Raw genomic sequence first — 19249 nt, forward strand, 5'->3', positions numbered from 1 at the left:
TACTTGAAGGAAGCAAAAAAGGAAGTGTGCACATTTAAAATTAGGTCATACTCAAGACGCCTGCCTGGGCCTGTAACCAGGGTCATCGATTACTTCCTTGTGACTTAGAATCACCCAGGATCCAGGTACAGCTGTTACCTGAGGTTGAGGTTACCTGTGTAGCTTCAAGGATAAAGTCATGGATGATGATTTGCTCTTCATTAGAGAGGCACAGTCTGTCTTTGCTGATAAGGGTGACGGTAAAGGCCTCACAGTTCATGGATTCTTCTCGACTGGGCCAGTACACAAACTCATCTTCAGCCTACAGGCACCAAAGAAAAAAATTAATTGCAGGGCTGTCAACCATTTGTTCTTGAATTTTCTTACCAATTTCTTAATGTTTGCAATTTCCCATAATTCCCAGATCATCTTTTAAGTTGGGTTCACAGAATTATTGATATACCCATATTGCATCATGCTGCGGTCAGTGGTTATTGTATTTTATTGTAAAACACAATCACTGGTTTTTGGCACCTCTCATCTATGTTACTCTAACAACCAAAAAGGCTCCTTCTGTAGGGGATGTCTAACCCCTAGCTGAGAAATGCTGTGGAATGGTAAGTGTGAAAATAAAAAAGGAGATATGATTTCCTATCCTATCAATTTTATTATTTCACAGTGGCTTAATGCAACTAAGATACGCTAATTGTTATTCTATGGATTATTAAGAGTTCTACAGTTGCCTAGCATTTTCCAAAAGACTTTTTGTAAACATTATCTTATGTACTTTTCTTAATATACTAGTGAGGGAAGGCAGTTTTTATCTTCTGTCTTTGTAGATGAAAACACCAAGGCTCGGGTCCATAAATAAGCATGCTGGCTCTAAGTATAAGGTGCTTTGTAAAAGGGAAGTTAAGCTGTCAATGTTAAGACTTCAAGTCTTTCAGTCTTGAATCAGGCAAGCTTTAAATGTTTATCTATTTTAAGAGTAAACATAAATATTCAGTAACAGAAACTACAGTACATAAAATAGATAAGCAATAACAATTTACAGCTCAGAGAGCAATATTCAAGTATCTTGTAATAATCTGTAATGGAAAAGAATCAGAAAAAATAACTGAATCACTTAGCTATACATCTGAAACTAATACAGTATTCAGGCTTGATACTTGAATCATCTCCCTGAAAACTATGAATGCCTAAGAAAAAGATAACCGTTGCCTCGGTTGGAGACTGAGAAATACAGTCATTATGATGAGCCTTGTCTCCTTTTTCTCATCAGTTCAAATGGCAAATTACAGTTTGCTTGTAAAATATAGATTTCTATGGGCATTTTCCTGAAAAAGCCTAGACACTATACTAGTGAAGTCAGAAATAATTCTGAATAATGTTCAAAGCAAGGTTTTGTTTAATCTTACATTGTTGCATTAGAAATGAGCCAACAGTCCAATAAGACTTATCACCCTTTCAAGTTTCAATATAGCTTATTGCCAAGTACATTTTTATTTTTAAAGCTCAGCATAAGGGGAAACAGATTAGCAATCGGGTTTAGTCTATACAAAAGAAGTCTGTAACTGTCTTGGATTTTAATACACTGTGCCCTAGGATGTGGAATTAGGACCCTTTACCAGATATTCTGGTGGATCAGCAGTAAAGAACACACTTGCAATGCAGGAGACGTGGGTTTGATCCCTGAGTCGGGAAGATCCCCTGGAGGAGGGCATAGGAACCCGCTCCAGTATTCTGGCCTTCCATGGACAGAGGAGCCTGGCTGGTTACATAGTGCTGGTCCATAGGGTTACAAAGTCAAACACCACTTAGCAACTAAAACAACAACAAAGACATGATGAACAAGGCCTCTAAATTTGACCAAATACACAGATTAAGCATAGGACTGGATATGATCCTGAATAATCTAACTAAGCCTTAATTTCCATATTGGAAAAGTGGGAATAATAAAACTATGTAACTCAAATAACTATTATGATGATAATATGAATTAGAAATTCTCTAATTGGCCTAACAACTGCCAAAAGGAGTTAGTAATGGTGGAGGAAATGGCAACCCACTCAAGTCTTCTTGCCTGGAGAACCCCTTGGACAGAGGAGCCTGGTGGGCTACAGTCCATGGGGTCACAAACCCCACAACCGAGCAACTGACAAAAAGGTGAAAGAAAGGCAGAAAAACAGTTTTGAACACATGACAGTAAACTAGGGAATAATGGCTCAACTTGACAGACTATTACAAAGAAACAATGCCACTGACTTCAGCATTTTGCTTATGGATAAGGCAAAGATGTCTTGGCCACAGTGACTTTTGGACCATCCACAGAATCATGGTCTTGTAAAGTTACAGTAGTGATAAATAACAAAGCACACAAAAAATGCAGAGACATTATCATGTCTGACTCTTTGCGACCCCATGGGCTATAGTCCGCCAGGCTCCTCTGTCCATGGGGTTCTCCAGACAAGAATACTGGAGTGGGTTGCCATGTCCTCCTCCAGGGGATCTTCCTGACCCAGGGATCAAACCCAGGTCTTATACGCTGCACGCAGATTCTTTATCGACTCAGCCAGCAGGAAAGCTCTTAGAAAATGCTACGCGGTACTGAATCTGACTTTCCACCTCTGAGCTATGAGCGAGGACGTGCCGGACTCCAGCATCGCCTCCCTGGGCCGGAGAGAGACCTGGAAGTGACAGGCCGGGCCTGCAGCCTCGCTGCCCGCACAGCGGACTCACTGGATCCAGGCTCCCACTCGCCTGCCCGTGCAAATGAGCTTGTGGGTAGAGACGCTTTCAGTGGCTGTCCTCTGTTCCGTGAGGATAACAAAAACACTGACTCATCCAACAAATGCACGTTTTAACAACCCTAAATGCCTCCAATTTCCATATGCCAAACAGAAGAGACCCCTATTGCCAGCTAATTTGAAAATTTACACTCCAGTTTTTAGCTTAAGATTCTCAACTCTGTTGCCATTCTATCACACAGAAGCAGTCTTGGTATTCTGAAGCTGGAGCAGAAAGCGACGAAGTGAAGTTCCTACTGACTGGGCACATAGTCAAACGCATGTCATCAAGACTAGGGGTTCAGTCACATGCTGTTCTTTCTGATTAAAAAACTCACTACTCCTGACATTCAAGGAAGCAGATCATTTTTGTTTTTGTTTTTACTCTGTGTGCTTCCATGTCCTCGTAGTAACTTCTGAAGACCCAACTGATTGAAAACTTGAGGCAATGAGAGTGCAGTGGTATCACTTAAAACTTATTTTCATAAACGTGCTTACCCTTCTCCTCTAGGGTCTTAGAGACCTCAATTGTTGTTTAGTTGCTAAGTCGTGTCTGACTCTTTGTGACTCTGTGGACTGTAGCCTGCCAGGCTCCTCTGTGCATGGGATTTCCCAGGCAAGACTACTGGAGTGGCTTGCCATTGCCTTCTCCAGGGGATCTTCCCAACCCAGGAATCAAACCCAGGTCTCCTGCATTGGCAGGTGGATTCTTTACCTCTGATCCACCTGGAAAGTCTGGAGACCTCGATAGGGAAGGACTAAAGGGAGGAGAAAGAATTAGTAGCTTAGTTGAGGTCTTTAAAAAGCACTGTTAATTTCCAACAAAAAAGTCTCTCCTTTTCTCCTTCCCTGTAACAGATCTGGCTTGCCTAATGGAGTGGGGGGAAATGATGATACATTATTGGTACTTTTGATACTGATTTTTTTTTTGGGGGGGGGGGACTGGGAAACATTTCTATGATGTCGGGTTGACATGTACAATAACAAAATAAGACAAGGGACTCAAATCATGGCTGTAATTATTTGTATATGCCCCTGGGCAAACTAGTTCCCTCAGTTTTCTGAGCTCCTAAAGGAGGTGAAGACAATACCTATGTCATCAAGTTGTAGAAATGATTTAATGAGTTAATACATGTAAAAACAAGGTGATATATAATCAATACATGTTGACTACTATTATTACTCATTTGTTTTTCAACAGTGACGTATAGCAACGAAGAGATCAGTGTCAGTTCATACACTAGTGAGGTTGGAAAAAGAACTTTTTTTCAAAACCTTCTGTCACCTACTGTGTACAGTAGAGTTGAGGGGTTCTACCACTAAGAATCAGGAATCAAGGATTGGAGCAGACCTATGAAATGAGCAGTCTACATTCCCTCCCCAGCTCATGCAGACACTACCGCCCTATCACAAGGTCATGGATCCTCGTGGCCTCACTTACCAAGCTCTGGTTGTCCGGCAGCATGACGATGATCTGCGCATTGTGATCCCAAATCATCCTCCAGAAATCCTTGGTGGTGTGCGGCAGAGGGTGCTGGGTTATAATAAACTCATTGCTCCTGTAATAGCCCTTTAGTTAGGAAGATGAAAAACCAGCGATTATGAGTGTCTTATTCTAACTCCCCGGTAGTAAAACACATTCATGAAATAAGACCAGCATGGTGCTAACCTCACTGAAACAATCCAAAGAGGCTTTCGGTGCACTTGGCTAATTTTTAGACATACTTCTGCTAACACGTAGAGACAAGTTCTCTCTGTGCCCTATTCACTTCTCATTCCCCCTGCTGTTTTTACTTAACAGTAATTTCAACATTTACTCCAAGACTAGATGGGTGAAATCAGTAAGACGATCACTTCCTTAACAAGCTTGTTTCTTAAGCATTTTTGTGTCCTCATGGATTAGGTATCCTTTGTTAAAGGTTTCCAGATGCAGAAATCTCTCCAATTTTGATATTACACACCAAGAAAGTATTTGAAAAATCAAAGCTGCATAGGTGGTGTCTGCTCTTTAGCACCATTCAATGTAAGCGACTTTACTTATAACCAACTGTTGACTCTCACCATGATATAAGAAGCATTAATGTAGTCAGTTCCTTTCATTCCAGGCAACGGTGCAAGACCCACTCGAGCACGTTCAGCTATGACAGAAAAAACAAAAACACATTTGCCTTGGTCACCAAAACACCATCAACAGCACCTTGTTGATGGTGCTGAGTTACCTGATGCGCCATAGAGTCCCTTGGGTCCTGTTTCTTTTTAAGACTTAACCTATGTTGTTAACCAAGCTAAAGCATTATCAGCTAAGACTGAATGTAAAAGAAAACTTTGCACATCCATCTGCATGTGCCCAGAAGGACGCAGGCATTATGGGAATAACATGCAGCTGTGGGAGACGCTTTCTCAGGAGGTCACAAAGAAGCCAGAGACGAAAGAGGAGTTGAGGTCACTGCTGACCCTGGCTTGATGTTCCTACAATTAGACCAACACACTGCACTCTGCCCTTCTGCATCGCCTCACCTTCATCTTTCTGTTCAGGAAGCACTCAGAAAATCTTGGCCTTTTTCGATCAAGAGAATCTCTCCACCGATTCCCTGTCTGTCTCTATGGCATACGTACAGTACCCTCTGCTGAGTCCCAAGTTACTTACACGGTGGTCACCACCTATGAAATGTCTTGGTCTCAGCGGACAGGATAATTTAATAACTGTAGTTCCAGTTGGACAGATTAAACCAGGACTCTCTCTTTTAAGAGAGCATTCATGCCACAGTGATAATGACCTGACCTTTCTTTCTAGGGTTTTAAGCTAGGCCATGGTAGAAGTAGCCTAACTCTTCAGTCTCGAGGTAAACTTGATTTCTTGCCCCAAAGACACAGCTACCCCTGCCATCTGTTCAGTTTGTCCTGAGCATAACTTGTCCCCATGGTGGTGGCTGCCTCTTCACCTAACACACAAAATCTCAAGAAAAAACAAACACAGTCAAGTTGAACCGAGGTAAGCTCTTACATGGCACGACTGAAGAGTTCCGGTTCTTTTCTTTGTTGCACTCTTTCTGAGCACTGAAGCATTCCACATATTTTGCATTGCATTGTGTGACCAGCTGAAAGAAAAGCAACATTTTCGTCCTCATTCAAAGGACTATATTTGTGCATGTGTTAACTTACTGTGGCAAACATTTTCCAGTGTGTACATAAATGTCAAATCATACTTGTGTCCCCTAAACTTAGAATTCTATCTCAATAAAGCTGGGAAAGACAACAGAACAAAAACAAAGCTATAGTTGATAGCATCTGCTTGATGATCTGGCAAAAACGCCAATAATAGGATAACTAATGACTTTTAAACATTTTTGCACCCTAAGAACAGTTTGTGTCTCACTAGCAGTACTTCCCTCAGCTGTCTCGGTGGATTGCATCTTGTTTTACTCACTTTTAGGCCTTAGGCTTCTTGACGGCAGGCTCTATGTAAGCTGTATTTATTTAATTCATGTGGATTTACTGAATGAATTCTTTGGATTTACTGAATTCATGTGGATTTTCCCCATGCGCTCTCTACTAGAGTGAATGGGAATGGTCTCCTGTTCTACACTGTCCAGGGCCCTGGAGGCAGCCTGAGTTCCTGTTTCTTGTGTTTTCTTTCTAGGTAAGTTCTATACCTGTAAAAGAATAAACAACCCTGTCTCCTTTGATGAATTTTTTAAAACAAGGTATAAACAAATGTTTCAGAAACAAAAGGCAAAGAATTTAAAAAATACTGGTTCTCAACACTGCTATATTTAAAATGGACAGCCAACAATGACCTAGCGTAGAGCACAGGGAACTCTGCTCAATGTTACGTGGCGGCCCGGAGGCGAGGGGAGTGTGGGGGAGCAGGGATGCGTGTCTGTATACGGCGGAGTCCCTCTGCTGGCCCCCTTAAACCATCACAACATTGATAACTGGCTAGGCCCCAATAAAAAATGATTTTAAAAAAAAGAAATATTAATTTTTAAGAATGCATATTCAACATTTGAAATAAGACACTGTGTCCTCACTATTAATTAACATAATGGTTTTTAGAGTGGGTAGGATATTATAAAAGGAGACCTGGAAATGTAAAGTTGTTATGACTGAACCTGGTGAAATTAATCTATTTTTCATTTCATGTCACTTGTTATCATTTGCTTGACAGTCTCATTTCTTCAGCTGAGATTCAAAGGAAGGTTTCGGTGTCTATGGAAAGTTTTACCATGAAAATGAAAACTGCAGTGATTCATCTCATTCTTTTTATCTTGACACAAAATGAGAAATAGAACAATGTACAAAAAAGACAGATTTTTAAAGTCTAATGAGAGACTACTAAATAGGAGGCATTCAGTACTTTTGAGATGGCTAAGCTGCTCTGACCTTAATTACTTTAATAGTTCTTATAGTCTCTGTTTTCACCTTATTTCACTCAATTCCACATAACCCTGTCTTCCCACCTTGTGCCCCTATCAAAGATACAAAACCCCATTTAGGAAGAATTAACGTTTTCTCTAGTATTGCTTAGTAAGTCTTTTTTAGTTTCTAAATCATATACTGGGATAGTCTTTCAAAGAGCTCAGCTTTTAAGATAATGTCAACAAATAGCCGTTCTTCATAAGGGTAAGATAAATTAGGTCAGAAAAAATACAGGGGATTTTGTTTGTTTGTTTTCACTGGAACAACTAACAACATATTATGTCATTGTGGCCAGGGGCAAGTGTTTACGTTCAAATAAAGTTGTAAACTTCACAGAAGAAAACACAGCGCAGCACTCTGTACTCAGATAGCTGCAAACAAGCCGCAGCTTGATTTTCCCATGTATTACATCTCAGGAGTACACCAAGTCATCCATCTCAGTCTAAACATTCATGCAAAAAAGACGTGACCCCTCAACTCAAGGCATTTCCTTACCTCCTTGCTTTTTGCCCAAAGAAATGTACTCAAAGCACTACCTTGAACTGTTTTTCCAGCCGTGTCTTGCCCCCGACTCCCGGTGTGAGGATGCTGTTAACGTAACTGTGCAGCTGACTGGAAGACACTTCAGTCTCCTTCCCGAGAATGGCTTCCAACAAGGCATCGTGGATGAAGATGTACTGCTCCTGAAAGGCAGAGGGCCAGACGGCCACCGAGGTGAGCTGCGCCGGGTTCCGCCTGTTTCCTGCAGGAACTCTGCCTTCAAGGAGCTCTTCCCGGGCAGCGGCCTCGTCGTGAATTCCCTCAGTGCTCACTGCCTAGCCCGCCAGAGGCGACTCGAGGGCAGGGACCGCATTGGCTCCGGTTCTGTACTCCACACCACGCCCGAACACGCAGCGGGGAAGCGCGTGTTCACTGGAGGGCTTTAGAACCATCCTCTGGGGCCAGACAATGTTTAACTCCCAGAGCCGCGACCACGCAGCACTAGGTACAGTGTCCCGGCTTCATTTCCTATCCGCACAGAAGTGGGGGACGACCAGATATCCTCGTCAGGACAGCTTCCCATCCAAACCCCTGTGGGTTCCTCCCGGCCCTGCCTGCTGACGCTCCCTCACCCTCCCGCTCCAGCTCACGGGAAGCCCACGGGGGCAGCAGCCTCTCCTCACCTCAGTCTGGACGAGGTAGTTGCGCTGAGTCCTGATATGCTTCAGGAATCCCAGGACGTTGACTGTGCTTTTGTCTTTTATCTGTTGCAGCATGCTGTCAATGACGATGTAGGTACCTGTCCTGCCCACGCCAGCGCTGGAAGAGAGGCAGACGCTCGGCTAGCACCCCTGCTGCTCGGGCCGGGCACACACCGCGGACTGCAGAAGCAGCCTCCGGGCCTCTCAGGCCCTGAGAAGTAACCCCGTTGTTCGGGGGACCTGCCAGGTTACGATGTATGGAGGGTATCCACAAACCACAAGAGGGTCCTTCCTGCCTCTTGAGTCTTGATGTGGAGGGAAGACTACCTTCATACCTTGTATGAAAATAGAGACTACGTATACTTAAAATATATATATATAAGCTACATACGAGCTTTCTTGGCCTTCCTTGTAGCTCAAGCAAAAGGATCTAAGTCCATGACGCCAGGGAGCCCAAGGCATCCCTCCTGGCAGCCGCATGCCCACACCAGAACCACTCCCACGGAGGCATCACTTGGGTCTCCCGCTCCCCCAGCGATCCTGGGGGAGCCCATCGTCCTTTCAACACACCCGCTTTCTGCTCTCCAGACTCCCCAGGGGGCTCAGTATTGGAAAGTTCCTGCTGAAAAGGATACGTTCCTTTCATAGTCCAGAGGTGGACCAGGAGAGACCCCCAGGGAGACCCGAGTCCTGCATATTGAACAACAAACTTCTTTTTGGCAGAATCTCTGCCCCCATCCCCCTAGCAGGTTCCCCGTCTGACACAACTCTGCTGATACACAAGCTCTCTGGTAGACTCTCTTCTATCTTAGTGGCTGTACGTGGATTAGCAACAATGGAGCGCTCTCGTGGCACTCTGAACAGAAGGCAGGTTCGACCCCTGCTGCTCTGTGGGCACCTGTTAGGGGAGCCGCCTCAAACAAGTGCCAGGAAGCTGTGCGGCCATGTCACATACATCACAGAGGCAGCAACTTCTGTCTGAGCACCAGAGCCAAGCCATCCAGCACGGCTCAGGAAACCCAAACAGGGGCTCTGTGTCAACCTAGGGGGGTGGGGTGGGGAGGGAGGCTCAAAGGGGAGAGGATATACGTATACCTATGGCTGGTTCATGTTGAGGTTTGACAGAAAACCGCAAAATTCTGTAAAGCAATTATCCTTCAAGAAAAAAATTTTAAAAATACAGTAAAAGCATTTTTAAACAACCAGCTGAGGTTGATTTCCAGATGGCTCAGCGTAAAGAATCCACCTGCCAATGCAGGAGACCCAAGAGACATGGGTTCAATCCCTGGGTCGGGGAGATTCCCCTGGTGAAGGAAATGGCAACCCACTCCAGTATTCTTGCTTGAGAAACGCCACTGGCAGAGGATCCTGGAGGATATGGGGTCGCAGAGTCGGACACAACTGAGCATTAATGTTACTATTTACTAAGGTTGTTTAAGGTAGTTTAGAAGGGAAAACAGGCTTTATACGTGCTTTACAAAGGTATTTTATATAGTACCTATAAGCTCAAAGCCTTTTACTCAGAAAATAAATACTATTCTTTGAAGGAACCCTACAGAAAAGCCATAGTCAAAAACTCAAAAGCTCTTCAATGCTCTGTGGTGACCTAAATGGAAAGGAAATGCAAAAAACAGGAGATATATGTATTCATATAGCCGATTCACTTTGCTGTTACAGCAGAAACTAACAAACACTCTAAAGCAACTATACTTCAGTAAAAATTAAAAACCAAACAACAACAACAAAAAACCCTCAAAGTTTCTAGTGTGGGAAGTTCTAATCTTGTGTTTATGGTTTTTATATATTAGTTAAGTCACTCAGTCGTGTCTGACTCTTTGCGAACCCATGGACTGTAGCCCACCAGGCTCCTCCGTCCATGGGATTCTCCAGGCAAGAATAGTGGAGTGGGTTGCCATTTCCTTATATATTAGGAGCTACCAACAACTGCCTTATAAAATAACACTGGATTTTATCAGTAATGAGATGGTGTTATACAAACTGGAGACTTATCCTCTAAGAGTTCATTCTGTTTTACCCTCACAAACAGCAGCTGCTTTCTTACTGTTAGAGGACTATAGTGACCTCCTTTAACCGTGACAAGTCTCACCGGTCCCAGTTTTGGGTGGAAGACTCTATATCTGTGTCAGACAAAGCAGCGGCAGGCCCACAGTGGCTCCGGTTCCCAAGGCCCACAGCCCCTGCTCTTCCCAGTCCGCGTGGCGCCTCACCTGCAATGCACCAGCGCAGGGCCCATCTCCGGCGTGCGGGCTGCCGAGGACCTCCTCACGAAGGTCAGGACCGGGAGGGCGTACTCCGGAACCCCCATGTCGGGCCACTGCGTGTAGTGGTACTGGATCACTATGCGTTCATTCTGCCGCCCCTTGGGATTTCCCTTCTGACCCTAAGAGAAAGGCAAGAAAAGATGTCTTTAAGCCGAGATCGGGCATTCTAGACGAAGATGCTGTAAGGGCGGCAGGAATCACCACCTCTGTTCCCATCTGCCCTAATGCTGACATCCTCTCTGTGGTCCTCTCAGGCCACAGATGAGGACATGACCCAGCAGGATGAGAAGGCTCAGATACCTCATAGAAGAGAATGTGGTTTCAGTCTGCACCAAGAATGAATGTTTCGTATTTCGTTTTTCCGGATCTGCACCTATCCAAAGAGCTCAGTAATTTGCCTACAAGATTTCTATTTGCTAGGTGCTTCCCTGAGGGCTCAGTGGTAAAGAAACCACAAACCACCTGCCAGTGCAGGAGACACGGGGTTCGATCTCTGGGTCAGGAAGATCCCCTGGAGAAGGGAATGGCAACCCACTCCAGGCTTCTTGCCTGGGAAATCCCAGGAATAGAGGAGGCTGGCAGGCTGCAGTCCATGGGGTCGCAGAGAGTCTGACATGACTTAGCAACTAAACAACTTCCATCTCCTGACTTCCTGCCCCAGCCCCTTTGACTGCGCCAAGACTCCCCTTCCTTCCCCGCTGTCTAGGCTGATCCTTTAGGAGCCTCAGGGCGTGTGCTGTGCAATCTCCAGGAAGTGTGGGGAAGATCCTTCTCAACCTCTAGAGTCCAAGACAACAGTCAATTTATCTGTCCCTTTCAAGATGAATTTTTTAAGAGTTGTTTTCCTTTAAGTGGCTGAACTTTTTACCTTTCAACCACTTTGGTTGACCATCTTCCTCAAATAGGTCAGTTGCTGTGATGTGTTTTATTATTATTATCAACACCTGTAAAATTTAAAAATGTTTTTGATGATTCAGGGACATTAACCCATCGACAGTGAACATTGTAGAGTGCTTGGCCCCGTGCTACAGGGCTTGGATGTCCTTGATTATTAATTCTCCAGTCGCCTCTCCTTGTTCTTTTTCTTCCTCATTTTCAGTTACTACTGTCAGTGTGCAAAACACCCGACATTCCTATTTGATATCCTCTGACTTAAGCTATTTCTAAAATAAGAGTAAGTTAAGTAGGCCACATTTAAATACCTGAGGTGTTTCCATGACTAATGGACCTTATACTTCATGAGTATAAACTGGTTATTGGTTAGCTTGAACCAACTCAAAACTCTGGTATAGAGAGCACAGATGAAGACAGTGCTGCTGATCTTTGTAACACTTCTGCCATTCTTGGGAAGAAAACTGTACATGGAAAGGACTGTTAACCTTGGACCATGAATGGGCTTCAGAGCCACTGAAATAGTATGTAAAAACCTGAGTAAATGTGAATTCTGGGACAGACAGTTTTATCACATTCCCAAAGATGCCCAAGCCTAGAAAAATAAATGAGGAGCCACTGCTGCCAACAGCTGCCTACCGAAGCCTCCACAGAGTGAGTGACACTCCACATTGTCCTAATGGGCATCTGTCCTGAGTTCCTAGTAGTGCCAGTGAGCTGTGAGTCTCACTGGGACAGTGGAGAAAACGTGACAGTGGCGTTTCCACAAGTGTGATTCTCAGGATGTTAATGGTTCTTTTATTGTTAAATCACATTAGGAAACATGACAAAGTTACATTGATTTCCTTACTCTGGCACTCTGGGTGCTTGTTTTCCTTGTAAATTTTTAAGGGAGAATTCAGGCTCATGTAGTACTCATTTTCCACACTTACTGAATCACAGAATTTGAGTTTTGCAAGCATATTGCAGGGCTAGTATTCCTTGGGATACACTTTGGGAAACAATGCTTTAAAGCTGTCAGAAAATAATATTTAAAAAGCTAAATTACCAAACAGATGCTGTCCTATTTGCTGGTTACCAAAACCTCAGAGGACCTTTGGTTCCTCCCCCGCCCCAAATGAAGCCTCCTTCATGAAGAGATTAAAGAACTCAATCAGGCCAGTTAAATTCTATTATGTGCTTTGCCAATATCTTTCACACCATACATTGATGTCAATCAAAAGAGTTGTGAGAAAATGTTTCAAAAATACTTTTTTAAAAAAACCAAGTTGGTTATGAGAGTTGGCCTTGGTCGCACAGTGATTTTCATACTAGTTTAAAAAGAGATGCCCTGGCAGCCCACCCAACCCCTTCAATACCTTTTTCACTTTTGTATTTCTGACTGAGAAACGACGAATAGTATAGCAGGCATGTACTTTTGTGCTCTTCAGGGTGACAATAATGTTTCCATACTCCTCACTGTTCTCTGTGGGCCAATACTGATCACATTTTCGCTGCAAAAAAAGATTAATAAAGTTGTAAATTATAACTGCAATCAATACCACAATTCCACTGTTGGTAATGTGATTTCAAATGGCAGTGTTGAAACACAGGTACTGTCACTATGTGGCTGACTAAATCAGGAATGAATGGGCTTAAGTCCTTGACAGCAGCTGCGACCCCTGCAGAGGTTAATCTTGGGACACATGTGGGCTAGATCATTTGAGGAATGCGCTTAGTGTTTGTGACCATCCTGCATCTCATGACGTACTTTAAAGAGGGTCTAAGGAAAGTCCTATATATTCGACCTATACAAAATGTAGGTATGATATGTCGCCAAGGAAGTTTAAGTATCACTTGGGAGGCTGGCCTGCATTTACAGGTAAAAGGAAGTCTCTGGTGGGACTTCTGGTGGCCAAGTGGTTAACATTCTGCACTTGCAATGCAGGGGGTGCAGGCAGGATCCCTCACTGGGGAACTAAGATCCGATATGCCATACCATATGTGGCTGAATACACTAAGGGGGGAAGAAAAGGAAATCTCTTATAACTGTGACGGCCTCTGTGTTAAAAACTGGTCACCAATTTTGACTCTACGAAGTGAGGCAGTAGTTATTCTGAGTAAGGGACTAGAGCCTGGAACCTTATTCTATTCCATTCCATTAATTAATTAATATCTAATGTAAGTTCAAAATCTGATAAGTTAAAATATGACTCATCATCTTAAAAAAAGATTCTCTTAGTGATGGTCGAGGTGTTGAAGCAGTCTTTACTCCCCTGGATTTGAACTACTAGTAGTTCCTTGACTATATACTGCTTCTTCCACCGTCCCTACTTTTTTCTTTCTATCCACTGTACTTAGAATGTCCTGCCTTCTCTTTCATTGTTTAAATCTCACCTCAAACATTAGCTCTTTAAAAAGATATCTGTACTATAGATACGTCCATGCATTTTGCAGCATCTTCCTAATTAATACCTTATTCCTCTTTTTTTAAAGCCTTTTATAAATGTATTGTTAATCTATTTCAGAAAGACAGATTAACACCTACAGACACCCTGTTCACCTTGATCATCATGTTTAATCCACTCTGGCAAGTGCCCACTTTCCTGGCATGGAGGACACCTCATTTCTCTAACTCTTTTGGCCTTATCAAGTTTCTGCCCTCCAGCAGACGCTCCACAAGTAATTTTTTGAATGAAGGTACATGAGTAAAAGTTCTTACTCTTCCTTTCTCCACAAGGTTTGTAATCATGACAATGATCCCAGTGTTTTGTTCCCAAATCATCCTCCAGAAATCTTCAAACGTGGACTTTAACGGTCCCTGGGTGGCGATGTAGGCTTTCGCTTTGTTGTAACCCTTCAAAGATGACACAGCACACAGTAAGATGAAAGCAGTACGACAGACTGGGTAAATAATTCAAGTGCCTTCCACACTGAATAGGCTGCGTTTCTCATGCATGCTCTGTGCAGTACGGAAACACACTCAGCCGTCTCAGCAGCACTCTTCATTTATCAGAAACAGGTTTAGGAAAACATTTCCGACTTACATCGACATAGTTTGCATTAATGTAGTCGCTGTGCTTGGAGTCTTTTCCTGGTAAAGGTCTCAGCTTCACCCTACTGTGATCGTCTATAGAGGGTAAGAAAGGAAAAACGCGAAAACAAGGTGTATGATTCAAAAACTAGCAGCATTCTAAAGCACATAACAAAGCAAAGAGGCAATGTGGCATCTCCCAGGGCACCCCCAGAAACCTTTGGGCAGAAGAACAACTAAAACGTCAAAGCTACAGCATTCAAACCCATCTCCATATCATGGGGACACTCCCACCGTGTGCTCTGACCTGTGAGTGCTGATAGGCAAGAAATGCAAATGTTGGTCCTTATTAATTCATGTAAGATGATTCAAGATGCAACCCTCTGAAACCTCCCATATCCTACATCTTAAAACAAATTTCCAAGATCTTTGAATACCTATGTTCCATCCCCTCTGTCCATTGGTACAGATATAAAAAGGTGCTTCTTATATCAAATCCAGAACATCAATTTTTAGGAGATGCCACTCAGCTGGACTCCCCACCACCCTGAGTAACTGAGGGAACTGGAGCTTGCTTCTCAGAGTAATCTCGTCACAGGCATCTGAAGTCCATGATCAGATTCAAGACCCACTTAACCTTTGCCTGTGAACAAAAGGTGAGTCCTGATACATGCCTCTGGTTGTCCAACAGAAGGAGCTTGTATTTATAGGGTAGCAAATAGAAGAAAGCTGAGGTCATACTTTTTTTTTCCCCCTAGCTAGAAAGAGAATGGGCAAAAGCTGATTTACATTTCTGTTTATAATCACGATCATAAAAGCCTAGTTTGAAAAGAAGTCCAATGAGTGGATTAGCGTGGACATTACTGACCTCAGACTACATCATGCACTTCTGGGAAGCCCTCCACATTCTTGAACTATGAACTACCTTTTGTGCTGAGAAACGCACAGACTGCAGTGAATCTAAACAGGGGCTGCCTGTTGAATCTAAACAGGGGCCCCACATGAAAATATTCTCCTAAGGCATCTGGATTCAAACTCTTTGTAGCATTATATTGTTGTTTCACAGAAAGACAAATAAGAACACATGCTCAAGGTGCATCCTTCATAGTCAATCAAAAAGGCAAAACACTGGCTAAAAAGATAAATACTGGAGTTGGCATACACGTCTGCTTTGAAAGGTGTGATGGTTCCATGAGAAAAGGCTCTTCCTATATTGTGTATCCAGCACATTCATGGACTAATTCTACTTGTTCCATGACATTTCCATGCTATTCTCTGCTATATGAAAGCATTAATATAGGGGAAGACCAAAGTGATGGGTGATGTGCCCAGAATCTGACCAAGTAGCCAAGATAGTACCAAAATCTAACTCTCTGAACTTGTGAAAATAGAACATCTAATTTGAATTTATGAAAATTATACCTCAAGTAAACTTGTGAAAGTACAAACACATCTAACCAGAAATGGTGGTTTTCTGGCACAATATGATGACCCTTGAGCACATCACACCGAGTTGCTCTGACTTCCTCCCTCTTTGCCACATACTTTTAGCTAAGGCAGTGAGGTCACTAGAAGTAGAGGTTGCCATGGTGGAGAGAGTGATGTGGACATATGTGAGGCATATATATGTGTGTATCTCTGCCTGACTTCTATGGTCAGATATGAGGTCTGGAGATGCACAATTCCTCAGAATCTCAGGGAGCTGAGCCTTGACTGAGTTGGTCAACAAACGCTTCCTGAGTCAATCCATCCTAAGACTGATGAGAAAAGTAAAGTTTGACTCTTCTTCCTTGTTCTCTTTTTCTCCTCCTCATTCTCTCAGATAACTGAAACAAATACTCTTATTAAAAGATGACTTTCAGTTCTTTTAAACCTTTTTCTAGAAGTAAAACTATACTCACAGATGACATAAGGTTGTACATAGAAACCCTAAGGTCATATAAGACAAGTCCACAGCTAATACCATACTCAACTATGAAAAGCTGAAAGTTTTCCCTCTAAGATTGGCAGCAAGACAAGGATATCCATTCTTGCCATTTTTATTTGTCATGGTATTGGAGGTCCTAGCCAGAGCATTTAGGCGAGAAAAAGAAATGAAAAACATCCAAACTCAAAGGAAGGAATAAAACTGTCACCATTTGCGGATGACATGACATTATATATAGAAGACTGTGAAGACTCCATGAAAAAACTGTTAGAACGAATAAATGAATTTGGTAAAACTGCAACATACAAAACCAACACACAGAAATCTACTGAATTTCTATACACTAAGAATGAATTATCAGAAAGATAAATTGAGAAAAAAATCCCATTTATTATTGTCTCAAAAAGAAGAAAATACCTAGGAATAAACTTATCTAATGAGGTGAAAGACCTGTATGTTGAAAACTCTAAAACACTAAAAGGAAACTGAAGACACAAATGGAAAGATATGCTGTTCTCATGGATGGACTAGAAGAACTACTATTGTTAACATGTCCATATTACCCAAATCAATCTACAGATTCAGAGCAATCCCTATCAAGATTCCAATGTCACTTTCCACACAAACAGAACAAACAATCCTAAAATGTGTATGAAACCAGAGAAGAACTCAAACAGCCAAAGCAATCTTGAGAAAGAAGGCTGGGGGCATCACACCCCTGGTTTCAAATGATATTACAAAGCTATAATAATTTGAAAAGTACTTGCATAAAGACAGACACATATATCAATGAAATAGATTAGAGAGTCCAGAAATAAACCCACACATACACAATCTATTTGTGACAAAGAATCCAAGAACACACAATGGGGAAAGAACAGTCTCTTCAATAAGTGGGGCTGGGAAAAATGGGCAGTCATATGCAAAAGAATGAAACTGGATTACTATATTACAACATACATAAAAATTAAGTCAAAATGGATTGAAATTGAATTTAAGGCCTGAAATCATAAACTCCTAGAGGAGAACAGAAGAGAAAGCTCCTTGACATAGGTCTTGGCAGTGATTTTTTTTTAGTCTGACACCAAAAGCAACAAAAGCAAAAATAAGCAGGTGGGACCACGTCAAACTAAAAGCTTCTGTACAACAAAAGGAAGCATCAACAAAAGAAAAGGCAGCTTTACTGAATGGGGGAGAGTATTTGTAAATCATATGTCTGACAAGGGGTTGATAACCAAAATATAAAAAGAACTCATACAAATCAATAGCTGGCAAAACCAGCAATCGATGAAAACATAGACAGAGAACCTAAATATATACGTTCCCAAAGAAGATATATAGATGGCCAACGGGCACATGAAAAGGAGCTCAACCATCACCAATCTTCAGGGAAATGCGCATCTCATAACTGTTAGAATGGCTATGACCAGAAAGATAAGAAGTGTTAAACAACTTTTAGAACTAATAAATAAGCTCAGTCAAGTTGGTAAGATACAAGGTCAACATACAGGAATCCCATTTCTATCCACAGTCTGAAAACACCAAGGAAACAACTCCATGCAAAAAAAAATAATATACTTAGAAATAGATTCAATGAAAGCTTAATACTTGTAACATACAGATTATAAGGCATTGCTGAAAGAAATAAAAGATGATTTACATAAATGGAGAGATGCCCTATCTTCATAAATTGGCAGAGCTAATTCTATTAATATGTCAGTGTTCCCCATATCAGTCTACGGAATGAATATAATCTGTATTAAAATCCCAGTTACACTTTCTGCAGTAACAGGGAGATCCTGAAATTCATATGAAAAACAAAGGATCCAAAACAGCCAAAAGAATCTTGACAAAGAAGACTAAAGTTGAAGGATTCAGTTTCCAAATAAGCCATGGTCAGTAAGTTATCAAGACAGTGTGACACTGACATAAAGATCAGTGGAAAAGAAAGTATGGTAATAAACCCTCACACTTATGGTCAATTGATTTTCTGTGGAGTGCTTAAGACAATTTAATGGGGAGAAAGAAGAAACTTTTAAAAAAATGGTGCTGAGACAAATGGATATTAACATAGAGAGGAATGAAGCTGGACCCCTACCTCACACTGTATACAAAAATTAACTCAAATGGGTGAAAGACCTAAATGTAAGAGCTAAGACCAGAAGATGCTGACAAAAAAAAACCCAGGTATATATTTACGATCTTGGATTAGGCACTGGTTCATTACATATGACAACAAGAGCACAGGAAACAAACAAACAAACAAAAAAACTGGGTTTCACCAAGGTTTTAAAAGTTGGTACTTTAAAGGACATTTATCAAAGAAGTGAAAAGATGACACATAGAATATAAGAAAATATTTTGAATTTATCAAGAATTCAACAATAGAAAGGAGTAAACATATATAAAAATGAGCAAAGGATCTAAATAGACATTTCTCTAAAAAAGACAGCAAGGTGGCCGATAGACACATGGAAAAATGTTCATCATCACTAATCATTTTGGGAAATGCCAATCAAAACTAAAACTACAGTGAGATACCACTTCAAGCTCATTAGGATGGCTATTATCGGGGAAAAAACAAAGTAACAAGTGTTAGCAAGGATGTGGAAACACTAGAAACTGCATATATTGCTGTAGAGAATGTAAAATTTGGTAAACAGTTGGGCAGTTCCTCAAAATATTAAACAAAGTTACCGCATGACCCAGGTATTCTAATCCTAAGTATATACCCCAGAGAACTGAAAGCAGATGTCTATATAAAACCTTAT

The 19249-nt window shown here is 41.9% G+C and overlaps 1 protein-coding gene across 5 annotated transcripts in view; it reads right to left on the minus strand.

Annotated features, from left to right (window-relative positions):
* Positions 1-19249, minus strand: part of PTPRG (protein tyrosine phosphatase receptor type G) — a 751060-nt gene that overhangs the window by 17476 nt on the left and 714335 nt on the right. For all 5 annotated transcript variants that reach the window (XM_070455761.1, XM_070455762.1, XM_070455760.1 and 2 more), the window contains 10 exons: positions 14565-14647; positions 14240-14374; positions 12897-13031; positions 10594-10766; positions 8348-8483; positions 7721-7867; positions 5770-5863; positions 4827-4903; positions 4207-4335; positions 155-301 (listed from right to left, as the gene is read on the minus strand). In XM_070455761.1, the coding sequence (XP_070311862.1) occupies positions 155-301; positions 4207-4335; positions 4827-4903; positions 5770-5863; positions 7721-7867; positions 8348-8483; positions 10594-10766; positions 12897-13031; positions 14240-14374; positions 14565-14647 (1256 nt within the window). The remainder of the gene's footprint in view (positions 1-154; positions 302-4206; positions 4336-4826; positions 4904-5769; positions 5864-7720; positions 7868-8347; positions 8484-10593; positions 10767-12896; positions 13032-14239; positions 14375-14564; positions 14648-19249) is intronic.

Source organism: Odocoileus virginianus, chromosome 26 (genome assembly GCF_023699985.2).
Source record: "Odocoileus virginianus isolate 20LAN1187 ecotype Illinois chromosome 26, Ovbor_1.2, whole genome shotgun sequence".
Classification (NCBI taxonomy): Eukaryota; Metazoa; Chordata; class Mammalia; order Artiodactyla; family Cervidae; genus Odocoileus; species Odocoileus virginianus.